Below are 27,956 nucleotides of genomic sequence, written 5' to 3' on the forward strand. Positions count from 1 at the left end.
TGCTTTTTGGTTTCTTTTTAATTCATTTGATCGTTCATCCTTGACCATGGCACACTTGAGCGACTATGACTGAAGCACATGCACTTAATCACCTTATCAGCGAGGCAGTTGATTGGACGCTGGATATGGAGTGATTTCAGCTGTTGAATTGCAAGTTTGAATAAAAGCAATGAAGAAAAGCCACGTCTGTTGAGAGCAGCGCCTTCGTGCGATCGGTGTGTTGCAGGCTGGACTGGGGCAGCGGACTGTATTAATCTGTATTATATCTGTATTAGTCTTTGAGTGATAGTGTGTGTATATTGGTCTATGTGTGTGGTGGGGTGTAGACTGTGAACTCTATTGCACTGTAAAGAACTCTACACATTATTATCCCTTGGAGATTATGGTCTGGGACGGTTTGAAAAAAAACAGGTGACTCCTACAAGCACAAAATAAGCATTCCCCTGGGGACAATTGTCCTTTCTGCCAAGTCACGTTTCCCTCGAATCTCTCTCTCGCATTCAAATTCAGAATGGGCTCCATTGTCATAACAAGTCTGTGTCTATCTATTGATCTATGTATCTATCAAACATGTATACAAAATTCCCACTTTGAACAGAGCAGATGTGTTGAATGTATTGACAGGCCTCTACTCTAGACTTGTACAGTGGAGGATGAAGTGTCTCGAGTCTCTCTACTGTCTGTGTTTTATGCAGTGGAGGATGAAGTGTCTCTTGTTCAGTCTCTAGTGTCTGTGTGTTTTATACAGTGGAGGATGAAGTGTCTTGTTCAGTCTCTAGTGTCTGTGTGTTTTATACAATGGAGGATGAAGTGTCTTGTTCAGTCTCTACTGTCTGTGTGTTTTGTTCAGTGGAGGATGAAATGTCTTGTTCAGTCTCTACTGTCTGTGTGTTTTGTTCAGTGGAGGATGAAGTGTGTTTTGTTCAGTCTCTCTACTGTCTGTGTGTTTGTTCAGTGGAGGATGAAGTGTGTTTTGTTCAGTCTCTCTACTGTCTGTGTGTTTTGTTCAGTCTCTCTACTGTCTGTGTGTTTTGTTCAGTCTCTCTACTGTCTGTCGCACTGTTTACAAAGTTCAGCTTTCTGGGCTTCCAAGCTCCATTGCACTAAAATATGATCCCTGTCTGTCTTGGTTCATGCGTTTCACTGCAGACAGCATTCACTGCTCAACCTTCTGGGAACCTGAACTTCATCTGCAATGAGACCTTGTTGGCTTTCCAGTTTGTTTACATACCCCGAAGTTGGGTGCAGCTGCAGCTTGTGTGTCTGTGTATGTATGTATCCTGGCTGCTCATTCCAATCAGGAGGTAGTTCTGGAACCCTGGACTGGGAGCCGGTACCAAGCCCAATCACACCCCTGAACAGGATAAGGGAGTTCTGGAACCCTGGACTGGGAGCCGGCACCAAGCCCAATCACACCCCTGAACAGGATAAGGGAGTTCTGGAACCCTGGACTGGGAGCCGGCACCAAGCCCAATCACACCCCTGAACAGGATAAGGGAGTCTGGAACGCTGAACAGGATGAGGGAGTTCTGCAACCCTGGACCCTAGGATAATCTATGATTTTTTTATTTTTTTTTATTTCCATTATTATTACCATTCGTCTATATATCAGCTCATTGAAAATATGTTAATCAATATGTACTGAAAAACTTCTGAATATTAATAATTTCTACTGTTTTACTTGACCTGTTGTGTGTGCGTGTGTGTGTACACACATTGTAAAATCCCTAGACCCTTGAATATACTGTAGTACTACTATTGTTATAAAATGCATGATTGATATGTATACTGTTAAAAAGAATAAGTGAAAACGAAACTCTCTACGCGCGGTGTAAACTTCTCATTTTGAAAGTACCGAAGTTAGGCTGCAGGGCCGGGTGAAGCTGGTTTTGTTCTGCGCCAGGTAGACGGAAAGTGGTAAAATAAGGCATTCACAGTTCATTTGACGCTGTTTTCGGCTGGATAAAATATATCCATCATGTTGTGGGTCATTTTTGTGTCGTTTCTCTGTGTTTTTGAGACGGTCAGCTCCGGTAAGTATTATAATTCACAATAGAAATTATTAGAACTGAAGAAAAATCATAAAGTATTTAAATTCGTACACGATCCAGTGCTTCTTAATAAGTTTATTGTACAACAAGGCATAATACCCTACGGTTTATATATTTAGAATTAAGTGTTTAATGTCATATCCTTCTATTATACTGTATGACTTACACCCGACGATAATCTTCAATTGCGCTCTTTTGTATGTAAATGTATATTTCACATTTGGAAATGTGTTCCTGATAATATTTCTAACACTGGTGTTTTATGAAGAAGGTTGTGTGGCATTATATGTAGCTGCACCTACTGTTGTTATTATTATTATTATTATTATTATTATTATTACACCGTGTAAAAAATGTTTTTTTTGTTTTTTTGTTCCGGTATTTACAGTATAATCGTAAATCTCGAAAAACTACTCGCTTCTAAATCTTTTGTAGTCATCTTTGTATTACTTTAGTATAAATACATGTTAATTTGGATTCATATGTTGTTTTTTTCTGACTTTATGTGCCCGTTTTCCCATTGGAAATAGTGATATTTTGAAACATCACTGCCCTGGTCACAAAAGCAAAGTTTGTGGGGAATAATAGCCATTTTCTATACTTTTGAGGCATAAGCAATTAGGAAATAACACTTACTACCCATGAACAAAAATTGTGTTACACAGTGTAATTCTTATTATCCAGTGTTCACGCTGTCTGGTTTCCAGGAATAGAGAACAGCTGCGCAGTATTAATGATTTCAGTGGGAGAAGGTGATATACTATTAGAAACTATAAAGAATTTAAAATATATTTTTTAAAACTATTAATAAAATAAATAAATATTGATGATGTGCTTATTTATTTATTTCATTTGTTAAAAGCTATTATTGTATTGTCACACTGCCTCAAGATAATTAATCACCAGAATCAATTTTGCAAAGGTTTAGGGCTCAATTCACATGTTGATTTCCTTCAGTTTAAAGGCAGCTTCAAAATCCTGTTCTGTCTCACAGTGCTCCGGAATTATAGGGCCAGGTAGCTACCCTACCTACCAGCCCTGCCTGCCTTCCCCGTGCACGCTACAATACTTTTCCATTCACAAAATCGTATGATAGACTAGATAGGGGTGTAACGCGACACTGTCACCATACAATAAATATCACGATGTGCAGGTTGCAGTACAGCATGCATCGCACGGAATGGTCCTGAGGGGCTAGAAGAGGAAGAGTTTGGAAACCAACAAGAGCTGCTTTCTGAGTCTCATGGCTAGGAGAGAGATTAGTAGACTTACCAAGAACAGTACTGATTAAACACAGGGCAGTCATATCTGTCAGTACTGAACTGAACACTGTGCCTCATCCCTGTACAAGCGTAACCGTTCTGTCTCCTTGTGTGTGTGTTTCTTTTTCTCAGAAACCTACAGTCTGAAGTATATCTACACAGCCATATCCAAACCCCAGGAAGGGTTTCCTGAATTCATAGCCATGGGTCTGCTGGATGACATGCAGATTGATTACTACGACAGCATCAATCAAGTGAAAGAGTCCAGGCAGACCTGGATGAAGGAAAAGATGGAAGCAGACAACTGGAAGAAAGGAACGAAGTCTCGCAAGAGCAAGGAGCAGTGGTTCAAAGTCAACGTCAGGATTCTGGAGAAAAGGTTCAACGAAACACAAAGTGAGCAACACAGTGGAGGCTTTATTTGTTTGTTTGTTTGTTTATATTTCAATATAAACTGATTTGAAAAACAACCAGGTAAGTAGTGTTTGTACCACTGTGCCCCTGGGGTTGTAGTCCATTGTATCATTATTTATATGCTAGCCATTACCAATTTAATTTATTAACCATTTTTTTCTGTAAATCTTTTTTTTTTTTTTTTTTTTTACAGACAAGATTTTTTAGGGCAAAGTACCAATTCTGCCCCCCCCCCCCCCCCCCCCCCCACACACACACACACACACACACACACACACACATACACCTTAAGTGGGAATTGTAGAACTTCATGAAAACATGATTTTGCTTCTCAAAATCTAACCGAATTTTACAATCTTGAAACTTGCAGTAGGTGACACAGATTTCTAGAGCCTATGTATTGACACTGTCCACAATGGTAATTATCCTGTTGGATCATTTAACCCTTGGCGGTCCGTTTATTTTGTGCTTGTCAGGCACGTCGGGTCCAAGACAGCTGCTTTTGATTCCAGCGCTCAGAGAATATCACAGACATTTGTAGAGCTTTTTGAGATGTTATGGTAATAAAATAATGCCTTGAGGAGGTTGGTGAGAAAACGAGAGATCAGGAGAGGATTTATCAGTATGCACGTCTATAAAAAGGCAAGTACAGTTGAAAGTGCACATTGGCTGCGTTGGGTGTTGATGCTCAAACAAAGCTGTGGTGTCTGATTTCAGGCCCACGCGTTCTGCAGTGGATGCACAGCTGCACGCTGGACGAGGACAACAATGCAGAGGTGCAGGGGTACGACCAGTACAGCTACGATGGGAGGGACGTCTATAAAGAGGTATGTGAAAAACACAGCGAACAAGGGGTGGGGCTTGGGTGGAGATGCAGTACTGAGTGTCCTTTTGCCGTGCACTGCCTTTTAAACCTGTTTTACTGTGAAAAAAATATTTTAAACAGCGTGTGTAAAATAAACAGCGCGTGTGAAAATAAATTGGACTCGACGCGCCTGACAAGCTGAATAAATGGACCGCTAAGGCTTAATCTAACCTGCGCATTGTTACTCTAACCTGTGCATTGTTAATCTAACCTGTGCATTGTTAATCTAAGATTTGTGTTGGTCTTGTTTTATCTCTTGGTGAACAGACAAGCCTGTAGTAACAGTTTTTGCGAAGCCAGTCAAAGGTAAAAATACCCTAACTCTCACCTGCATGGCTACGGGCTTCTACCCCAAGACAATCCACATTCACTGGAACAAGGACAGGCAGAGGCTGGGTGAGGAGAGGAATTCCACTTGGGCCCTGCCTAACAACGACAACACCTTCCAGCTGAGATCGAGTTTGGAGATCGACCCAGAGGAGGGCGTGGGATACTCCTGTGAAGTGCTACACCACAGCTTACCAGAACCGCTCTTCACACCCTGGGGTAAGAGGCAGCATTTAGACTTGCAATGGACAGGACTGAAAAAAGTCCTTCATTCAGAAGACGGCAGAAGTCTGACATAGATGCACAGACAGTGGTTTGACCCAGAGCCTGCACTGCACTGTTTACAACATCAGGAGACGACAAAAAATAATGACACAATTATAGGCTAGGTCGTTGTTAGTTTAGTTTGTTTATAGATATATATACAGTGCAGTGAAAAAGTATTTGCCCCTGTCTGATTTTCTGCATTTTTGCATATTTCTGACACTGAATGTTATCAGATCTTCAACCAAAATCTAATATTAGATAAAAGGGACCCTGAATGAACACATAACACAACATTTTGATACTTATTTCATTTATTTATTAAAGAAAGTTATGCAACACCCAATGCCCCCGTGTGAAAAAGTAATCCCCCCCTTAGACTCAATAACTGGTTACGCCACCTTTAACAGCAATAACTGCAACCAAACACTTCCTGTAGTTATTGATCAGTCTCTCACAGCACCGTGGAGGCATTTTGGCCCACTCCTTCATGCAGAACTGCTTCAACTCGGTGACGTTTGTGGGTTTCCGAGCATAAACTGCTGGTTTCAGGTCCTGCCACAACATCTCAATGGGGTTTAGGTCTGGACTTTGACTAGGCCGTTCCAAAACTTTAAATTTCTTGTTCTTCAACCATTCTGATGTAGACTTGCTTGTTTGTTTCAGGTGATTGTCTTGCTGCAAGACCATTGTTTACTGTTTAAACCAGTTATTCTTTGTGTGACCTTGGCATCCCAGAATTTGTGAATGTAGCCCAGTCTATACGTGCTTGGATAATAATAGCAGCAAAATAGCAAAGATACAGTGGTAACTGTGGTACAGTGTGTGTGTGACTGACTGACCCTGTCCCTCTGTGTGTGTTTTGTCTTGTGAAGATGGAGTCGTGCCGGGTGCGAGGACCTCGAATGGGATTGTGGTTTGGGTTGGGATTTTCGTTCCGATTGGTCTTGCCGCTGCTGCTGCAGGGGTCTGCGTCTTTATCTACAAGAGGAGATCAGATAAGAGACAGAAATAGAAGGAAGGGAGAGAAAAACAGATTGATCAACAGACAAAGAGGAAAAAAGAACACAGACTGACCCAGTACAAAAAAAAAATTGTAATAACAATACCCATTCGGATTTCAGAGATGAGAAAAAGACACTAACAGGGTAGCCGTGTACGTGCATTCGCTGCTTCCTGACAGGCAGGAGATCGAGATGGAGGCTATAGGTGATTCGCCCCTCAGGCAAACAGGATGACATACAGACAGAACAGCTCACGTGACACTGCCAGCAATGGTAGTACATGCAAAAAACAAAAACACTGCAAACAAAACTACGAACTCAAAGGTGGTGTGAAAATGGCGTGTGCTGCTCCTGATAAATGGAGGTCCTGCTTATTCACCTCTCTGTACTTTAGTGGGACCTACAATCCCCAGACCTTAACGCTGGTTCACACACACACAGCTGTCGGCGAATTTCAGCTTTTTATCCGTTCTGATCCCGGGTCACGTTTTTTAAAATTTTTTTTTTTTTTTTTTTAGATTATACTTAACAAAAACCTGACAAATGAACCAATGTGACATTTTAACATCTAACCTGAAATACTCTGCTGCTATTATGGCTTCTGGTCGACTTTTGCGATATCATTTTGAAAATTCTAGCTCTTGCGAAGCTTTTGGCTGTAACAGGCTTTTCCCCTCCCTTCAGGTGTCTCGCTGTTTAATCACTTTCTGTTTCTCTTGTATCAGCAGCAAAGACTGACTTGTCAAGCGAAGGTAAGGATCCCATTGATGGGGGAAATGTTTTTGAATTTAAGAATTGTTGTTGTACTGGTTAGTATGCGAATTATGTTTCTTTTCTTGGCAGAAGAAAAAGTAAATTTGCAGAGACACGGCAGTGAATCCTCTGACCCCAGTAACTCCAGCGAGTCTGTTAACTCCAGCGATTCTAAGTCCAATTAAAAGTGAAAGCATTGGTGACACGAGACAGGAGCAAGGGCTGTGAGGAGTAAGCCCTGGGCCTTGAAATAGGAATTATGCGCAGACAGTAGTGAGGTTAAATGATAGCTTGGCTTGATGAGCTAGGGAGGAGCCCCTGCTCCTGTCCCCTGAGCCACACCCAGTGGTTACAAAACATTCACCCTGTAGACTGTCTCCCTATGTGCTATGTGTTGTAAATGTATTTATTATTAAAAAAAAATATATATATATTGTATATATTATATTGTAATCTTTAATATGTGGATCATTAACAATTGGATTGTACATTTTTCTAGTTCAGAGAATTGGATATATTATTATATATATAGTGCCTTTCATAGCGGACCACCATCACAAAGTGCTTTACAAGATATGAGACTAGGGTGTGTGAACCATGCATCAGCTGCAGAGTCACTTACAACAACATCTCACCCCAGAGACGCAGAACAAGGAGGTTCAGTGACTTGGGTCACACAATAAGTCAGTGGCTGAGCTGGGATTTGAACCTCCTGGTTACAAACCTGTTTCTTTAACCACTGGACCACACAGCCAACTGTATTTCTTGATGTACCATTAAGAGGGCTACCTGTTAAACAGTTATTATTTCATTAGTGTGTGCACGAGCTCTGTCTAGGCTTGCTCCTGTCCTATGTGGTGCTTTTGTGCTTGGTAGGGGGTGTGTTGCTAATAATATTTACGCAGGGTTGTTATTATTTCAGATGATGCCAGTGAAGCAGTCCCGGCAGGATCAGTACCACACACTTCATACCCAGTGCTGGGGGTTCTGCAGCGGCAGGAAAGGAAAGGAACCCAGCACCGTCCCTCATAGCCGTCGTGACTTTGTTATCCTGCAGCTGTGGCTTCAGCCAGACCCCGAAGCACTGCAAGATTCAGGGAGAAGGTGGCACCGAATCCCACTGATTTTACATTGCCGACGCGGCACTTGGCATTTATTTAATTTAGAAGATTTTCCATGATCCTTTTATCTATATATTTTTTTAATAAACTTGAAGGTAACATTTAACCAAACAAACCAAAAAAAAAAAAAAAAAGGATTCAAGAAGAAAACGCACAAGTTATTTTTTTTCTATGCTGTGCAAAATCTACAGATTTATATTTAAATGTTTTGAGCAGGTGTGGGTTTAATGTTTCTTTATTTTAAGTATTGGTCAGCTGTTTCATTTCTGTGTCCCTTTAGTTGGTTTGAATATATTTCCCATCTTTAAATATTGATATAAGGCACGCTTGCGAAGTAATTGGTTATGAGTTGAGGTTGCTGGAGCTGACCAAAATGTAAAAATGAATATTGATCGGTTTTCAAGTCTTGTTTCAAAAGAGAGCTATGATATTTTCACTGAATACTCATATTTTGTAACCATATTGCTATTGCTCAGAAAAACAAGACCCGATCTGCTATTGACATGATGACAAGGGCATCTTTACTTTGACAAATGTTGAAATGCCCAGATAAATTACAAGAATGTGTTAATGGCAAGAATACAGGGAGCAGTCTCTTCGGCTAACGAGTGTTCCGGCCTGTGCAGAAGTGTCACCATAGCAACACAGCGCAGAACTTTCAGACCCACTCTGCCTGATGGATTGGACCAGTCCACTCTGGCAGGGGTGGAGGGGGTGCATTTTAATAGCGCAGTAACACTCCAGGGTGTTCAGATAGGGTTGTAACAACGACACCCCTAGCCGTTCGGACTTTGAACACTCTGGAGTGTGCTTCTGCGTGCATTCACCTCAGTTGAGCTAAGAAATAATTCAAACAGAGAGAGTTTTGTTTCTGAATAAACAGTTTTGCCATGTATGTCTTTTTGGGCTTACAAAAATGGTCGTATTTTTTTATTTGGTTAACTACTGTATACCGTGGTCACAATGTGCATATCCGATGCCTTCACTACAGTTAATGTTAGTGATGTATTTTGAGCAATACAAGTATTTAAAATCCCAGGGTTGGGTCTATATTAATAGGTGTGTTCAGATGAGTGAATACACGGCTGTGTTTTTAAATCTGTTCGAAGGTTCGTTTTAATGTGAGAATTACAGCTGTAATAATTCAAGACAAGCGGTTTTAATGCCTTCATCCTCCTGCAGGTGCGCCTTTTAAAGCGCGATCAATTCGTAGCAAACAAGCTTTGTGTTCGTAGTTCTAAACTCGGGGTTTTTAAGGATGTATTGAATTTAGGGTTATATGTCACTATTACATGACATTTATTTTCAAACAAAACTGAAAGCTCGAATAAAAGCAATAAAGACAATCACAGAAAAACAAAACCCAGTTCGATCTCTAGAATCTATCATTCCACTGGAACGCTCCAAAAACAATCGGAAGGGAAAATCGGAATTCTCAAGATTCGATTTGCCTGTGGTCGTGTCACTCAAGGAACATCACCCTCCTGATTGGACTAACGGGCTTCCTGAGACCGCGTATCTGACAGGGGTGCGTAATTAGCCACGCCCTCTCTCGTATTGCTCTTTAAACTGCGCCCGAGAAACTAGCCCTCTGAGGATTGGCTGTTCTCGAGTGCCAACCAGAAATCAGGCGTCTGATTGGTTAGATATTGGAAAAAGGCGGGGTTTTGTTGTGAAGGGGCGGGTTACAGTTGCTGTAATGTTTCCTTGTATCAGCGTGAAGCGAAACATGGTGATATTTATATTTGCATCTTAACAAAATATATAATAGAAATAGCTTTATATCTAAGATTACTTTTTTTTATGAATAACGAGTTATATCTGTATCTAGCCAGGCGGTTTCATCGCGGTTTATTCAGGTTTATTTTTATTTTTTTTTTTATTTATATTATATTGTAAAGCTCTTTATTCGCGGCGATGGGGACCGAGTTGCTTTCTGAACTCGACAGCCGCTTTTTTGCTGATAATCTTCTGACAAGCGAAGACTGGGGTGAGACTCCAGGTTTAATAAATTCATATTCGTGTAAATGTGCGTGTTTGAAATTGAATTGGTTTCTTAAGTTGCGTTTATAGTGTGGTCTTCGTTATTATCGAATGCATCTGAGGCTGCTATTGCAAGAAACGGCAATAATGTAAAATTGACATGATTCAGATTCGTAATTGTCATTCGTTCTGCAAAAAAATAAAGTCTGACTTGTGAAAACCAGCAAATCTGACCATGTCTAAACAGATCAGAGTCATAAACTAATACATAGTTTACACAGACACGCTTAACAGATATACACCAAGTTATACAGCAGTATATGTTAATACAATCAAATAAAATAAAACCTAATTGTAGATAACGCTCTAGTTGGTCATAATATTCGCGCATAGTTTTCTTTTTTAATTTCCTCCCTCACACGCGTGTGATTTCGTATTGATATCACAGGCCGGCTAATATACCAGGCATTACACTATTACACTATTCGGGTCATGTTGAAATTAACAACTGAGGCAAAGTGATGTTTCTTATTTTGTTTAAGTCTCTTTTGTCGTTTCAATTCAGCTGTACTGCGAGTGGCTTTTAAAAAGTGACGGGTGGAGATCATGAAAGCAGCAGTCTCAGTTATGTTGGGACAGGGTCTGGTGGTTGGGGGCGCTCAGTTGGCAGGTGCTTCCTTCATAATACAATACAATGCAATGCATATAGAGTAGCATACAGGGTATCATCCACTCCATCATTGAGAGGTCACAGTGGTTGTGTGTGTGTCACTGTGTGTTGTGTGTGTAGAGATAGCTCAAGTAGGAAGTGTGTTTGCAGTTAGCAGGCTGTGTGTTAAAATAGCCTCTCTTTCACAGAAGTCACAGTACTGAAAATCTCTCTCTCTCTCTCTCTCTCTCTCTCTCTCTCTCTCTCTCTCTCTCTCTCAGATGCCTGTCTGTATAACTGTGAGAGTATGGAGGAAGGAGAGGAGCCTGCTGACTGTCTACAGAGACTGCACTACGACTCAATGGTAAACATACAGCCCAGCTCCTCAAACCCACTGCCTTCCACACTGCAGCCCAGCGATTTCTCTAACCACTGAGCTCCTCAAACCCACTGCCTTCCACACTGCAGCCCAGCGATTTCTCTAACCACTGAGCTCCTCAAACCCACTGCCTTCCACACTGCAGCCCAGCGATTTCTCTAACCACTGAGCTCCTCAAACCCACTGCCTTCCACACTGCAGCCCAGCGATTTCTCTAACCACTGAGCTCCTCAAACCCACTGCTTCCCACACTGCAGCCCAGCGATTTCCATCTTTCTGTCTCCATTATAAACGCTCAGTTTTGCTTGTTTCCTGGTTCTCAGTTTGATAATGATCTGGTCTTGACGCTGGACCCAGGAAACGTGCGGTCTCCGTGGAAACAAGCAAACGAAGACATACTGACAGGTAAGCCAGCCCAGACCTGTCAGTAGACACCTGACACCTAGCGGTTTAGAAGGAAGCACGCATTGTTTTTGAGAGGGTTTTAAATATTTTTTCTTGGCAATAAAAATTGACTGTGTATCACTAATTGAGGGTTGAGGTGTAGGTAGGCTTTTGCTATAGGTATACAGCGACAGCTGCTATTTGATTTGAAAATGGGGCGCAAGAGGAAAACACTTAATGAGTATTGTGCACAATACCTTGTTAGCTCTGTTCAGCTGTCTATGTTTTGTCCTGTGCAGATTATTTTTACTTGGGGAATGTATGCTATAGAAACTGGTGTAATACACTTTTATAGGTTGTGTTCGCTATGGTTTATTTGAGAACATTTTTAAATTTTATCTATACAAGGTATAGCACCGCTGTGACCAAACGTTATTTCAGTTATAATGCTGGTAACCATATTTTTGGTGCATGTTGAATATGATTAAAGGGGTTTCATTAAATGAGATGTTTCTCAATCTCATAGCAAGCCTTATTTTTTTAAGCATAAAGGTCGATTTCACCCATTCTGTAAATTCTTCCTAAAATAAACGTCAATATTAATCGTTGTTTTGGCAAAAAAATAAAAATCAAATAGTAGCAAGCCTAAATATAATCTGAGAGAGAATCCTACAGTAATAACACAGAGAAATCCACAGCGTCTGTCATATAATCTGAGAGAGAATCCTACAGTAATAACACAGAGAAATCCACAGCGTCTGTAATATAATCTGAGAGAGAATCCTACAGTAATAACACAGAGAAATCCACAGCGTCTGTAATATAATCTGAGAGAGAATCCTACAGTAATAACACAGAGAAATCCACAGCGTCTGTCATATAATCTGAGAGAGAATCCTACAGTAATAACACAGAGAAATCCACAGCGTCTGTCATATAATCTGAGAGAGAATCCTACAGTAATAACACAGAGAAATCCACAGCGTCTGTCATATAATCTGAGAGAGAATCCTACAGTAATAACACAGAGAAATCCACAGCGTCTGTCATATAATCTGAGAGAGAATCCTACAGTAATAACACAGAGAAATCCACAGCGTCTGTAATATAATCTGAGAGAGAATCCTACAGTAATAACACAGAGAAATCCACAGCGTCTGTCATATAATCTGAGAGAGAATCCTACAGTAATAACACAGAGAAATCCACAGCGTCTGTCATATAATCTGAGAGAGAATCCTACAGTAATAACACAGAGAAATCCACAGCGTCTGTCATATAATCTGAGAGAGAATCCTACAGTAATAACACAGAGAAATCCACAGCGTCTGTCATATAATCTGAGAGAGAATCCTACAGTAATAACACAGAGAAATCCACAGCGTCTGTAATATAAGATGAGAGAGAATCGGAGAGGGTGGCGGAGGTCAGAGTGAAGACGAAATCGCCTCTTAGTTGAACACAAGTTCTCAATGGCAGATATCCAGGGCTGCTGTATTCTGGGGCTGGACCTACTGGCACTAGGTTGGCCAGGGTGTCCTCAGCTCACTGTGCACCAGCTCCCCTGCAGTCTGGCCGGGTGCCTGCGGGCTTGCCTGTAAGTCTGCCCAGGGCTGCCTCCCTCCCTGTCCTTCCTCTCTCTAGCTCTGGGTAAATCTCCTTCCCTCCCTCCCTCCCTCCCTCCCTCCATCTCCTGGGGGACATTATATCTGAGAGCTCTTCTCCATTTCTCCCTCCCTGTGTGTCTGCCAGCAGGTAAAATACTTGCTCTTCTCCATATATATATATATCCCTATATCTATTAGCAGGTAAATCACTCCTTCCCTCCCTCCCTCCCTCCATCTCCTCTACCACTGCTCAGCCTCCTCTCTGTCCTCCAACACAGACACACTCCTCTGCCAGCAGGTAAAATACTCCCTCCCTTCCTTCCTCTCCTCTGCCAGCAGGTAAATCACTCCTTCCCTCCCTCCCTCCCTCCCTCCCTCCATCTCCTCTACCAGCAGGTAAATCACTCGCTCTTCTCCATTTCTCCCTCCCTCTCCTCTGCCAGCAGGTAAAACACTTGCTCTTCTCCATTTCTCCCTCCCTCCCTCTCCTCTGCCAGCAGGTAAATCACTCCTTCCCTCCCTCCCTCCCTCCATCTCCTCTACCAGCAGGTAAATCACTCTCTGTCCTCCAACACAGACACACTCCTCTGCCAGCAGGTAAAATACTCCCTCCCTTCCTTCCTCTCCTCTGCCAGCAGGTAAATCACTCCTTCCCTCCCTCCCTCCCTCCCTCCCCCTCCCTCCCTCCATCTCCTCTACCAGCAGGTAAATCACTCGCTGTTCTCCATTCCTCCCTCCCTCCCTCTCCTCTACCAGCAGGTAAATCACTCGCTGTTCTCCATTCCTCCCTCCCTCCCTCCTCTACCAGCAGGTAAATCACTCGCTGTTCTCCATTCCTCCCTCCCTCCCTCTCCTCTACCAGCAGGTAAATCACTCCTGTTCTCCCTTCCTCCCTCCCTCCCTCCCCTCTACCAGCAGGTGCTCGTCCAGCAAAATCACTCGCTGTTCTCCATTCCTCCCTCCCTCCCTCTCCTCTACCAGCAGGTAAATCACTCGCTGTTCTCCATTCCTCCCTCCCTCCCTCTCCTCTACCAGCAGGTAAATCACTTGCTGTTCTCCATTCCTCCCTCCCTCTCCTCTACCGAGAGCAGTGCAGCATGCTAACTATTCTATAACTCCTGCTCACACACTGATGTAACATGAAAAAGGATGGTGAGTAAATAGAGATGGTCCACCTCCTCTTTCTCTGACACTTAATCAATAGCAAAAGGACAACACGTTATTCTCTTACTATGTACCATATGTATTTAATTTAGTGTGTGTGTCTGTCTGTCTGTCTGTCTGTGTGTGTAGTCTAGTGAAAAAAACACCAGTGTAGCTATGCCAGTCCGCATGCATAGCAAACTGTTACACAGTTCTTGTTTCATGTTTTCCAACATACACAGATAAGATTACCACTGCTGGACACTCACAGGAGCCCTCCTGTACCCAGTCCTGGGTTCAGAACCCCTTATTCAGGTATATAGATGACCAGGTAGATGCAGGATTGAACAGTCAGCCTCCTGCTGTGAATGAGCTGAATCTCATCACAAGAGGAATCGGTCTCCCCTGTGTCTATAGCATTACTAATACAGCTTATGCAGGGGGACAGTCCTGGCTCCTGATCATTTTCTATAATCTACTTCATTGAGACCCGGGACTGCGTGCAGCACAGCCAGTGTGAGTTTCAAGCCATGGAGTGAAGGTGGGTTCAGGTGATGAAGACTCTGTGCTTTGAGATGTTGCTGCTTACTCGGTACGTAGCTGCATTCTGTGATTCTCTGGGTCAGGTTCGATTGCTGGAATCGTACAAGAAAAGTCACCCTTCCGTGGCAGTTATTTTGAGGAATGTCTTCATAACAGCAGGGTTATAATCTCCAGCTTTTTTCTCAGGGTGTGGTCTCTAACGGGACAGTTGATGGGGTGAAGGTTGAGAACCCCCCCACGCCCCCCTACATGTTTGGAGACATCCTGACACCCCCCCTCAACACCGTGCAGATCAGCATCCCGACTACCACAGGTGAGAGGGGGAGAGAAGAGAAGGGAGGGTGGAGAGAGGTGAGGGGAGAGGGATACCAAAGCAGTACACTTTGAGAAGGGGGCTGGTTCATTATCTTCTCTGAGCTTTGAGAAGGGGGCTGGTTCATTATCTTCTCTGTGCTTTACTACACTGTGCTGTGTTTTTACCAGGGGATACCAAAGCGCCTCTTCATTCCACAAGCTTTCGGAAAGCCAACACGATCCTGAGCAGCAAGCCGGCGATCCAGCCCAAACCAGTGTGTGTGACCGCCATCCCAGTAGCACAGACCAGCAGCCCGGCCAAAACCATCATCCTGCAACCAGTACAGAACATCGAACAGACACTGCCAGGTACTGGGAGAGGGAAATGGAGACAGTGTGTGTGTCTCTGTGTGTGCGTTGGTCTATGTGGGTCTGAAACAAGACCCTGCAAAGTAGAAAAACCTGACTAATCCTACTCATTCATCCCATAATGTTTCAAAGAGATTTGTTGGATGTGTGCTGATGTCACAATTGCAGAATCGTATGTCCAAATCTGATTGTGATGACCCTTGCTATGGGGGGGGGGGGGGGGGGGGGGGGCTGTCTAGTTCTGTCACACTTCACATTTTTTCCATATATCTGAGTGAGGAGGGGGAGTCGTGGTGTACTGGGGAGGGTGTGTGTGTGTGAGTGAGGAGGGGGAGTCGTGGTGTATTGGGGAGGGTGTGTGTGTGAGTGAGGAGGGGGAGTCGTGGTGTATTGGGGAGGGTGTGTGTGTGTGAGTGAGGAGGGGGAGTCGTGGTGTATTGGGGAGGGTGTGTGTGTGTGTGTGAGGGGGAGTCGTGGTGTATTGGGGAGGGTGTGTGTGTGTGAGTGAGGAGGGGGAGTCGTGGTGTATTGGGGAGGGTGTGTGTGTGAGTGAGGAGGGGGAGTCGTGGTGTATTGGGGAGGGTGTGTGTGTGAGTGAGGAGGGGGAGTCGTGGTGTATTGGGGAGGGTGTGTGTGTGTGAGTGAGGAGGGGGAGTCGTGGTGTATTGGGGAGGGTGTGTGTGTGTGAGTGAGGAGGGGGAGTCGTGGTGTATTGGGGAGGGTGTGTGTGTGTGTGAGTGAGGAGGGGGAGTCGTGGTGTATTGGGGAGGGTGTGTGTGTGTGAGTGAGGAGGGGGAGTCGTGGTGTATTGGGGAGGGTGTGTGTGTGTGTGAGGAGGGGGAGTCGTGGTGTATTGGGGAGGGTGTGTGTGTGTGAGTGAGGAGGGGGAGTGTGGTGTATTGGGGAGGGTGTGTGTGTGAGTGAGGAGGGGGAGTCGTGGTGTATTGGGGAGGGTGTGTGTGTGAGTGAGGGGGAGTCGTGGTGTATTGGGGAGGGTGTGTGTGTGTGTGTGAGGAGGGGGAGTCGTGGTGTATTGGGGAGGGTGTGTGTGTGAGTGAGGAGGGGGAGTCGTGGTGTATTGGGGAGGGTGTGTGTGTGAGTGAGGAGGGGGAGTCGTGGTGTATTGGGGAGGGTGTGTGTGTGAGTGAGGAGGGGGAGTCGTGGTGTATTGGGGAGGGTGTGTGTGTGAGTGAGGAGGGGGAGTCGTGGTGTATTGGGGAGGGTGTGTGTGTGGGTGAGTGAGGAGGGGGAGTCGTGGTGTATTGGGGAGGGTGTGTGTGTGAGTGAGGAGGGGGAGTCGTGGTGTATTGGGGAGGGTGTGTGTGTGAGTGAGGAGGGGGAGTCGTGGTGTACTGGGGAGGGTGTGTGTGTGTGAGTGAGGAGGGGGAGTCGTGGTGTACTGGGGACCCCTCCCACACCAACACTCCTCCTCCTCATGTGGTCAGGGGACCTGTTGACAAGGGGGGAAGCTACCCCTCCCATTGGGCACTTACACATGTGTGAGTGACACACAGTCACTCCTCCCCCCACATGTGTGTGTGATGTGACACACCACAGTCACTGGTCCACCTGGGGAGGGGTGTGACCCTCACCACACAACCACACTCACTTCCTCCCCCTGTAGTCAGGACACCACATAACCCCTCCAAGGGGACACACACTCCTCCCCTCCACCCACATAACACCTCTCCCATGTGTGTGAGGAGGAGGGGGAGTCGTGGTGTATTGGGGAGGGTGTGTGTGTGTGTGAGTGAGGAGGGGGAGTCGTGGTGTATTGGGGAGGGTGTGTGTGTGTGTGTGAGGAGGGGGAGTCGTGGTGTATTGGGGAGGGTGTGTGTGTGAGTGAGGAGGGGGAGTCGTGGTGTATTGGGGAGGGTGTGTGTGTGTGAGTGAGGAGGGGGAGTCGTGGTGTATTGGGGAGGGTGTGTGTGTGAGTGAGGAGGGGGAGTCGTGGTGTGTTGGGGAGGGTGTGTGTGTGTGGATGGGTGAGGAGGGGGAGTCATGGTGTATTGGGGAGGGTGTGTGTGTGAGTGAGGAGGGGGAGTGTGGTGTATTGGGGAGGGTGTGTGTGTGAGTGAGGAGGGGGAGTCGTGGTGTATTGGGGAGGGTGTGTGTGTGAGTGAGGAGGGGGAGTCGTGGTGTATTGGGGAGGGTGTGTGTGTGTGAGTGAGGAGGGGGAGTCGTGGTGTATTGGGGAGGGTGTGTGTGTGAGTGAGGAGGGGGAGTCGTGGTGTATTGGGGAGGGTGTGTGTGTGTGTGTGTGTGTGTGTGTGTGTGTGTGTGTGTGTGTGTGTGTGTGTGTGTGAGGGTGTGTGGAGTGTGTGTGTGCTGTGGGAGGGTGTGTGTGTGTGTGAGGAGTGGGAGTCGTGGTGTATTGGGGAGGGTGTGTGTGTGTGAGTGAGGAGGGGGAGTCGTGGTGTATTGGGGAGGGTGTGTGTGTGAGTGAGGAGGGGGAGTCGTGGTGTATTGGGGAGGGTGTGTGTGTGTGAGTGAGGAGGGGGAGTCGTGGTGTATTGGGGAGGGTGTGTGTGAGGAGGGGGAGTCGTGGTGTATTGGGGAGGGTGTGTGTGAGTGAGGAGGGGGAGTCGTGGTGTATTGGGGAGGGTGTGTGTGTGTGTGTGTGTGTGTGTGTGTGTGTGTGTGTGTGTGTGTGTGTGAGGAGGGGGAGGTCGTGTGTGTGTGCTGTGTGAGTGAGGAGGGTGGAGGTGTGTGAGGAGGGGGAGTCGTGGTGTATTGGGGAGGGTGTGTGTGTGTGAGTGAGGAGGGGGAGTCGTGGTGTATTGGGGAGGGTGTGTGTGAGTGAGGAGGGGGAGGCGTGGTGTATTGGGGAGGGTGTGTGTGAGTGAGGAGGGGGAGTCATGGTGTATTGGGGAGGGTGTGTGTGTGTGTGAGGAGGGGGAGTCGTGGTGTATTGGGGAGGGTGTGTGTGAGGAGGGGGAGTCGTGGTGTATTGGGGAGGGTGTGTGTGTGTGTGAGCGAGAAGGGGGAGCTCCTGTGTTTATATGAAAGCTCTAGAAAGACTGTAAAGTGACAGGGATCTGAATGAACTAATGCAGTGCTGGTTTTACAGAGGGTTTATTGGTCTGTAATAGTTTTGTTCTTGTACTTGTATGTTTAATTATTTTAACTTTTTTTAAAAATATTGTAGCTTTAGTTTATATTTATAATGATAAAATAAAGGGATTTTAAATCTCTCTCTCTCTCTCCCTCTCTCTCTCTCTCTCTCTCTCTCTCCCTCTCCCTCTCCTCCAGTCTCCATTCCCCCAGTGGTTCTGTCCCAGTCAGACCTGCTGCGTCTTGGCCCAGTTCCCAGTTTGATTAAAATGGAGCCCACATCGCCAGTCACTGGAGCCACTGGTCCCAGTACCGCCCCCTTCAACAGCGCTGCCAGCAAACCAGTAACCAGCAAATCCATTGTACCAGCACCCTGTCATACTGGGACCAGCAGCTTCGACATTGACGTGAGTTTACAGTGGGCTAGAATACACTCACCTGCACATTCATTCATTTTGTATTAGAGATGGTAGTCTGGTACCATAAGAGACGGTCTAGTTTAGTGAGAAGACAGGCAGTTCTTAACCTGAAGGGGTCAGTTCTGTTTCTGTCCACTAGGTGTCAGTGTAGACCAGACACGTCAGATTCAAAACTGATTCAGAGGTGAAGTGATTAATGTCTGAAAACCCAGGTCACAGTTTGAGATAATAATAATACTAATAATAATAATAATAATAATAATAATAATAATAATAATAATTTACATTATATTGACTATGCATCTATTGTAGTTTTTTATGAAAGTACAATCCCTTATTGTATCTCCGCACTAAAACTAAACTGAGGGGATGCATTATTTCTCTGTCTCTCTCTCAGGTGAAGGTGTTGAGAAGGCAACAGCGCATGATAAAGAACCGCGAGAGCGCCTGCCAGTCCCGCAAGAAGAAGAAGGAATACCTGCAGGGTCTGGAGACCAAACTGCAGGAGGTGCTGTGTGAGAACGAGAGGCTGAGGAGAGAGAACACAGCGCTCAGGAAGAGACTGGACTCCTTCATCACAGAGGTGAGGGGCTGGGAGACTGTGTGTGTGTGTGTGTCTGTCTCTCGGTGTGTGGATTCTGACTCTCTCTCTCTTTCTCTGTGCATGATGTTTGTAATCCTGTGTCTCTCTCTCTCTCTCTCTATCTATCTCTCTCTCTCTCTCTCTCTCTCTCTCTCTGCAGGGTTCTGATCCGGTCCGGTTTGGCTCCGCTGGCAGCAGGAAGGTTGTGTGTGTGATGGCCTTGCTGCTCTTCATTGCGTTTAGCTTTGGACCCATCAGGTGAGTACAGAACTGAACAGAACCGCGCAGTACAGTACAGCGAGGCTCTGACCAGCAATGCCAGCGCACTAGATTGCAACTCTATAGACACCATGCTGGATAGCTGATGTAGTTCTATACAGGGCTTTATAGTCATGTAGGTGTTTTTTGTTTTATTTTTTTAATTATCTTTTTTTCCCTGATCTTACCCACACAGTATCACGGACAGGAAGTTGAAGCCGGCGAGACAGGAAGGGGCGGTGCCTCCTGCAGGAAGACACCTGTTGGAGTTCCAGCAGAGACAGGAAGTGGAGCGAGAGAAGGAAAGAGAGAGGGAGCGAGCGATCACATTGCAGGAGGAGGAGGAGGAAAAGAGGGGGGTGGTTGAAGGGGAGGAGGAGAGCGAGAGAGCTGGTAAACAAGCATTGTTCAGGTATTCTATCTCTGTGAGATTATTATCAGCTCTTTTCAGCTTTGCACATATCTAGAGAACCACTTGACCCATGAAACTTGCTAAGAACATTCTTTGGCAGTTATTGAAGCTCTGGGTGGGGGCGCTTGACTGCATTCCAGGTCCTTGTTCGTTCGTGTGGGAGTCTTCACTGTGGTTTGCTAGCCGCCCCCAACAAGCTGAGTGGTCTTGTGCTTTCTCTATTATCCCTGATGGGTGCAAAACTCGGGGCAGAGTCGCTTGATCACAGATTCCAAAACCCGTTCAGCACGCTGATGACGAAGAAGGCGCTTGCGTCTCTCCTTTACTTTTTTATTTATTGTCAGGGATGGAAATTAGACTCCTGTTGCATAGCAGTTCCACCCATTCCAGGTTTTTCTACAATCTTGATTAGCCCCACTGTACAGGTAACAATCTCAGGTGTTTAAACCTGTTTTACGCTGAACAAAAATATATTTTAATCAGCATGTGTAAAATAAACAGCGCGTGAGAAAATAAATTGGACTCGACGTGCCTGACGAGCTGTGAATAAATGGAATGCAAAGGGTTAAAGGCAGCTGCTGATGCTTGCCTTTCTAAATCTGTGGTGAGGTTTCAGTCAGAAGTGAGACAACATGATAGAAAAGCAACTAACCCCACGTAAAGACTCTGTCCCAGGTGCAGCACAGTGTATACAGCCCCTACAATCAAAGAAACTAAGGACAAACAGATACAAGCGTTTTAGCTTGTGCCTTCGTCAGCGCTACTGAGGGGAAACTAGAAGAAACTGATCTCTTGTGGTGAGGAGGGGGTTAAGGCTGCAGTTCCGATCAGCAGCCGCTCTCTTATCTTTGTTTTAGGGAATGTGGGCTGAGGGAGGGCGAGAATCTGTTGAACTGCGTTTTCTGTGACAAGCTTGTTAGAGTTCCCGTTCAGAGTAACCATTCTGCACGGTGTCACCAAACTCGTACATACACAGAAAACCCATTCTCATAGACGCAGTGTAATGTATCTGAAAATGTGAAAAAAACGGCAAGTCATCAAAAGTGCCCAGCCATTTAAAGATATAAAAAACACAAGCCGAGTTTTCAAAATCTCCAATTTAAGAGTCTGTAGAATCTCAGCTGGCTGACTTCATCTTTCAAAATAGTGCTTGTTTTCTAATCGAGTAGCACTGAGACTAACACGACCCGCTTATAAACTGAAGATTATAGGTTCAAATCTGACGTATACTAGACCTTCTTTTATATTTATATAAAGAAAGATATGGTTTGCATGCAAATGTTCCATTGTAAAACAGAAATATAGATGTCACAGTAAGCGAGTTCCCTAGTAGATTCCCATGTTGACAAAGAAAGTTAACTATCATTTAACTCAGATGTCCTGCAATATAATAATAATATATGCATGGATTAAAACGGGGATCTGCAAAGAAATACGTAAGAAGGAGGAGAGGGACATTTTTACCTTACATTGGCGACTTATTTCCCTTACTGTATGACAGGTATTGACTTTTATTTCTACGTTTCACCTAAGAGTTTTGGGATCTAAATCCCAAGTAATAAGCAGTCTAGGCGGTCCAGTGCTTCTACAGGTTTAGCAGCATTAGTTCTTCAATACAGTAATACGAATATGGTTATCATCTGCTTAGCTTTTATAAAATGCAAAAAGCTGAAGAGGCCACAGCTACATCCTACATCACTCTCCGCAGCTAAAATATAAATCATTTTCCTTATAGCAATGCATTCAATGTAAAGGAGATTAATAAAGACACACATCGCTAATAAATCAGCTCGATTCGAATTCTCCTCCTGGCTCAGTGAACGCCACAACAGGCCTGTGCACGCAGCGTTTTACATCACAGGTGTGGGCGACCAGGGTCAATACTTGATACCTGCAAAAACTTCAGTGTTGTTAGCTGGGCTGCCATCTCTGCATTCTCATTGCCATCATCGGTGGGCAAACCTCAATTAAGTTAAGCTGCTTCTATCAAAGAAACATCTCTGCCGCAGTCACCTTTCACTCAAAACAGGGCAAACGGGCTTTAGGGTCACTCCGTGACGAGATGTTTCAGATTGCATTGGGAAACAATCCGATAAACTCTCGATTTTATATAAGTCTTCTTAACCTCTCAGGCGCTGTGCGACTGTTCGTGATTATGAGGACCCCCTCTGTGTGTGTGCGTGCGCGCGCAGGTTCATTTTCTTGTTTGTGTGTTCATTTCCGTCTTGTTGCTTGTTTGTTTGTTTGTGTGTGTGTTTATGTGTCTGTTTACCCTTTCCTTCTTTTCTGCGTTGTTTCTCTCAGGAATGTGACGGCTGCGTTCTCGGATGTGAAGGACCTTGTTCTCAGAGACATCGACCGGCTCTTCACCTCCACAGATTGCCGGCAGTTCAACCGGACAGAGTCTCTTAGGTACAGCCCCCTGTCTCCCTGCCTCCCCTCAGATGTAATTAAACAGTTACCTGGATATTATCCAGAATTAGCTTAGTTGTCGTGCCCCTTTAAAGTCACTCAGATCTTTCTGCTGTCCCGTAATTGTTTCTGAATAGTTGCACAAAGGGAGCACGCATTTTCAGTTTGGTTGATGAATGCCCCCTGCCCGTGTCTGGGCTGGGATCGGCCAGGATCGCAGTTTCTGCTCTCGTCCCTAGTTTCGCTCCTTTTCTTCTTGTTCAGGCTGGCTGATGAGCTGAGGGGCTGGGTCCACAGGCACCAGATCAACCGCAAGAAAGGAGAAAAAAGCCCCAGGGCAAAGAAAGCCAAGATAGCTCAGGTATCCCCTCAACACTGAACATTATACACTGCAGCACTGAACATTATACATTGCAGCACTGAACATTATACACTGCAGAACTGAACATTATACACTGCAGCACTGAACATTATACACTGCAGCACTGAACATTATACACTGCAGCACTGAACATTATACACTGCAGCACTGAACATTATACACTGCAGAACTGTACCACTGCAACACTGTACATTATACACTGTACATTATACACTGCAGCACTGTACATTATACACTGCAGCACTGAACATTATACACTGCAGAACTGTACCACTGCAGCACTGAACATTATACACTGCAGAACTGTACCACTGCAACACTGTACATTATACACTGCAGCACTGAACATTATACACTGCAGCACTGAACATTATACACTGCAGCACTGAACATTATACACTGCAGCACTGAACATTATACACTGCAGCACTGAACATTATACACTGCAGCACTGTACATTATACACTGCAGCACTGTACTGCAACACTGTACATTATACACTGCAGAACTGTACCACTGCAACACTGTACATTATACACTGCAGAACTGTACTACTGCAGCACTGAGCATTATACACTGCAACACTACATTATACACTGCAGAACTGTACCACTGCAACACTGTACATTATACACTGCAGAACTGTACCTTACCACACTGCAAAACACTGTACATTAATACACTGCAGACACTGAACTGATACCACTACACACATACACTGCAGCACTGTACATTATACACTGCAACACTGTACATTATACACTACAGCACTGTACCACTGCAACACTGTACATTATACACTGCAGAACTGTACCACTGCAACACTGTACATTATACACTGCAACACTGTACATTATACACTGCAGAACTGTACCACTGCAACACTGTACATTATACACTGCAGAACTGAACATTATACACTGCAGAACTGTACCACTGCAACACTGAACATTATACACTGCAGAACTGTACCACTGCAACACTGTACATTATCACTGCAGAACTGTACCACTGCAACACTGTACATTATACACTGCAGAACTGTACCACTGCAACACTGTACATTATACACTGCAGAACTGTACCACTGCAACACTGTACATTATACACTGCAGAACTGTACCACTGCAGCACTGTACATTATACACTGCAACACTGTACATTATACACTGCAGAACTGTACATTATACACTGCAACACTGTACATTATACACTGCAGAACTGTACCACTGCAACACTGTACATTATACACTGCAGAACTGTACCACTGCAACACTGTACATTATACACTGCAGAACTGTACCACTGCAACACTGTACATTATACACTGCAACACTGTACATTATGCACTGCAGAACTGTACCACTGCAACAATGCAACACTGTACATTATGCACTGCAGAACTGTACCACTGCAACACTGTACATTATACACTGCAGAACTGTACCACTGCAACAGTGCAACACTGTACATTATGCACTGCAGAACTGTACCACTGCAACACTGTACATTATACACTGCAGAACTGTACCACTGCAACAATGCAACACTGTACATTATACACTGCAGAACTGTACCACTGCAACACTGTACATTATACACTGCAGAACTGTACCACTGCAACACTGTACATTATACACTGCAGAACTGTACCACTGCAACACTGTACATTATACACTGCAGAACTGTACATTATACACTGCAGAACTGAACATTATACACTGCAGAACTGTACCACTGCAGCACTGTACATTATACACTGCAGAACTGTACCACTGCAACACTGTACATTATACACTGCAGAACTGTACCACTGCAACACTGTACATTATACACTGCAACACTGTACATTATACACTGCAGAACTGAACATTATACACTGCAGAACTGTACCACTGCAGCACTGTACATTAAACACTGCAGAACTGGACCACTGCAACACTGTACATTATACACTGCAGAACTGTACCACTGCAACACTGTACATTATACACTGTAACACTGTACATTATACACTGCAGAACTGTACCACTGCAGCACTGTACATTATACACTGTAACACTGTACATTATGCACTGCAGAACTGTACCACTGCTCTGTTGTATGCAGCTCAGCTCTGTCACTGATCTTGCTGTGTGTTACAGAAAGCCCAGCAGAGGAAGATTAACCTGGCAAGATACCTTCCAGTACATCCACAGAGAACGCTTGACAGGTGAGAGAGAGAGAGAGAGAGAGGAGGAGGAGGAGGAGGAGGAGGAGGAGGAGGAGGTTGAAGAATTGAGAGATAAGACGAGATGACTCTGGATAGTATGACCATGATTTCTAAAGGTCTGTGCACCACAGTGAGCATCAGGACTATATGAGTCGTCGCTTTGGCTTACTAATATAAACTCCCTCTCTCTCTGCCCACCTTCTCCTCTCTCTGCTCAGAGTCTCCTCCAGTCAGCTGGAGCTCTACCCCGGACTCCAGCCCAGGCACCAGGACTTCATGGAGGCCATCGACCGCAGAGAGGACACCTTCTATGTGGTGTCTTTCAGGAGGGTGAGAGTGAGGGTGTAGGGGCAGAGGAGAGGGAGGGAGGAGAGGACAGGACAGGACACCTATGTGGTGTCATTCAGGAGGGTGAGACAAAATGTAACCATTACCGTACGGGTATTTACCTCCTAAAGACCTGAAAGCTGATATTGACATGCCAAAGCTGCTCTCTGAGCCAGTGATGCAGTCATGACCCGCCCCCGAGGGCACAAAAGGACTGTGCTCGCAGATCTCAGAGTCATTATTCCTTTAAAGGCTGACCTGACCGGAGAGCTATGTCCTGTGGGCTACTCTCCATACCTTTACTAGGTTCTAAAGACTTAATGCCGTGGATCCTCAAAACCCTGGTTCTGGAGCTAGTGTTAAGAGTGGTTTTTCAGTCGACCCTTACAACAGAGGAATAGAGTATTCCAGTCGTTCTGCAGTCTTGCCCTAGCGATGGCTTTGGCGCACATTTGGTTACATTTCGTACTTGAAAGGGAACATTAGGTTATCATCATAACCCTGGTCCCTGAAATAGAAGTGTAACCATTAACCTTCAAGGTCGCTGTGTTCGTGATTGCAGCAGGCTTGAAGGAGAAATAGAGATCTTTTGTGCCCTCGGGGGGCGGGATTCGGGTCTCCAGGAGGTAAGTACCCCTACGGTAATGGTTACTTTTCTATTTCTGGGAGCCAGAGTTATGATAATAACCTAACATTTGTATTCATTTCACGAATGTGAGAGGGGGAGATGTGTTTATAGTGTCCCCTGTGAAGGACGGGCAGGTTAGTCTGGTGCAGGGCAGTCCTGTGTGTCTCTAATTCCTGTGCCGTGTCCCCCCCCCAGGATCACCTGCTGCTCCCCGCTATCAGTCACAACAAGACCTCGCGCCCCAAGATGTCTCTCGTCATGCCAGCCATGGCACTCAACGGTACCTAACCAACGCACCCCTCGCCCTTCTTTGTCTCTCTCTCTCGCCTTTCCATCTCTTTACCTTTCTCTCCCTGTCTCCCTTCACCTTCTCTTTCCCACATTCTTACTGTACCACCCTCCTCTCTCTCCCTCTCCCTCTATCTCCTCCCCAATCGCTTCCCTCTCCTCTCTCCCTCCCTCTTCCTCTATCTCCTCCCCCTCACTTCTCTCTCATCTCTCCCTCTACCTCCTCCCCCTCGCTTCTCTCTCATCTCTCCCTCTACCTCCTCCCCCTCGCTTCTCTCTCATCTCTTCCTCTATCTCCTCCCCCTCACTTCTCTCTCATCTCTCCCTCTATCTCCTCCCCCCTCGCTTCTCTCTCCTCTCTCCCTCACTCTCCTGTCTCAGCTTGCTGTATCTTCTTGCTTTTTCTCTGCCTCTGCTTTGTTGGCTTGTTTGTTTTATTTAGCTCTGCAGGCTGTAGTGTGTGTGTGTGTGTGTGTGTGTGTGTTTGTGTGTGTGTGTGTGTATGTGTGTGTGTTAATGTTCCTGGTTCATTGGAGGCTGTGGTGTGTGCGTGCGTGCGTATGTGTGTGTGCGATGTTAGTGTGGGTCAGTGCAATGAGCTTCAGGACTGAGGGCACTCTTGTTTTAGATTAACCCATTATTTTATTCTCTCTCTCAGAGACTGTGTATAACTCCTCTCACGGGTACGAGGTGATGATGCAGATAGACTGTGAGGTGATGGACACACGCATCATCCAGATAAAGAGCTCCACAGTGCCCCCTTCCCTGAGAGAGCAGCACAGCACCCACAATGGCACCGCCTCCTCCCTGCACAGTCACCAGGGCAACCAGCATGCCACACCCACCCAGCCTGACCCCGCCCTCTACATCACACAAGGGGGCGGAGACTGAACCCGGCTGCAGGACAGAGGAAACTCCCTAAAACCATTTACAAATGAGGTCATTTAACCCATACACTTTGATGGCAGATACAAGTAACCCTCTTTCTATCCAATGAATTTTTTTTTTAAATAAAAATCCCATTCATAAGTCCTTCAGTTTGTGTGCTTTGCTACATAATGCGTTTGTGTGACTCATTTTAGATTTAAACAGCGCCTGCTCATAATCCTGGCGTGCACTAGAATGGCCCCACCCTCACATTATGGTATGCCAAGAGGGGCAAGGCAGGAGTGGGATTGGCATGTGTGGTCCAGTGGTTAGAGAAACGGGCTTGTAACCAGGAGGACCCCGGTTCAAATCCCAGCTCAGCCACTGACTCCCTGTGTGTGACCCTGACCCTGTGCTCTGTCTCTTGGGTGAGACGTTGTTGTAAGTGACTTTGCAACTGATGCATGGTTCACACACCCTAGTCTCCTATTTTGTAAAGCACTTTGTGGTGGTGGTCCACAATGAAAGGTGCTAATAAATATAAATTTGTATTGTATTGGGGGGACCTCGGGAGATCTATATATATATATATATATATATAAGTTCAAACCAGCCTTATTTCATGATTGTAGTGTGATTTCTAAAATGTAGTTATAATTTCTTATTATTGTTGTTGTAATGACTATCAATTGTCTATTATTA

General features: G+C 45.2%; 2 protein-coding genes across 2 annotated transcripts; both read left to right on the forward strand.

Annotated features, from left to right (window-relative positions):
• Positions 1 to 1,686: 1,686 nt before the first annotated feature.
• LOC121304180 (BOLA class I histocompatibility antigen, alpha chain BL3-6-like) lies at positions 1,687 to 6,718 on the forward strand. The gene is made up of 5 exons (XM_041235148.1): positions 1,687 to 2,033; positions 3,446 to 3,709; positions 4,445 to 4,558; positions 4,860 to 5,138; positions 6,059 to 6,718. The coding sequence occupies exons 1-5, from the start codon at positions 1,979 to 1,981 to the stop codon at positions 6,196 to 6,198; spliced, it is 852 nt and encodes a 283-aa protein (XP_041091082.1). The 5' UTR covers positions 1,687 to 1,978; the 3' UTR covers positions 6,199 to 6,718.
• A 3,059-nt stretch (positions 6,719 to 9,777) lies between these two features.
• On the forward strand, positions 9,778 to 27,642 carry LOC121304181 (cyclic AMP-dependent transcription factor ATF-6 beta-like). The gene is made up of 16 exons (XM_041235149.1): positions 9,778 to 10,051; positions 10,975 to 11,057; positions 11,396 to 11,477; positions 13,575 to 13,660; positions 14,936 to 15,062; positions 15,233 to 15,412; positions 18,665 to 18,873; positions 19,283 to 19,468; positions 19,629 to 19,726; positions 19,923 to 20,138; positions 22,443 to 22,550; positions 22,815 to 22,911; positions 25,077 to 25,144; positions 25,363 to 25,474; positions 26,295 to 26,379; positions 27,046 to 27,642. The coding sequence occupies exons 1-16, from the start codon at positions 9,979 to 9,981 to the stop codon at positions 27,276 to 27,278; spliced, it is 2,043 nt and encodes a 680-aa protein (XP_041091083.1). The 5' UTR covers positions 9,778 to 9,978; the 3' UTR covers positions 27,279 to 27,642.
• The last annotated feature ends 314 nt before the right edge of the window (positions 27,643 to 27,956 follow it).

Source organism: Polyodon spathula, chromosome 37 (assembly GCF_017654505.1).
Source record: "Polyodon spathula isolate WHYD16114869_AA chromosome 37, ASM1765450v1, whole genome shotgun sequence".
NCBI lineage: Eukaryota > Metazoa > Chordata > Actinopteri > Acipenseriformes > Polyodontidae > Polyodon > Polyodon spathula.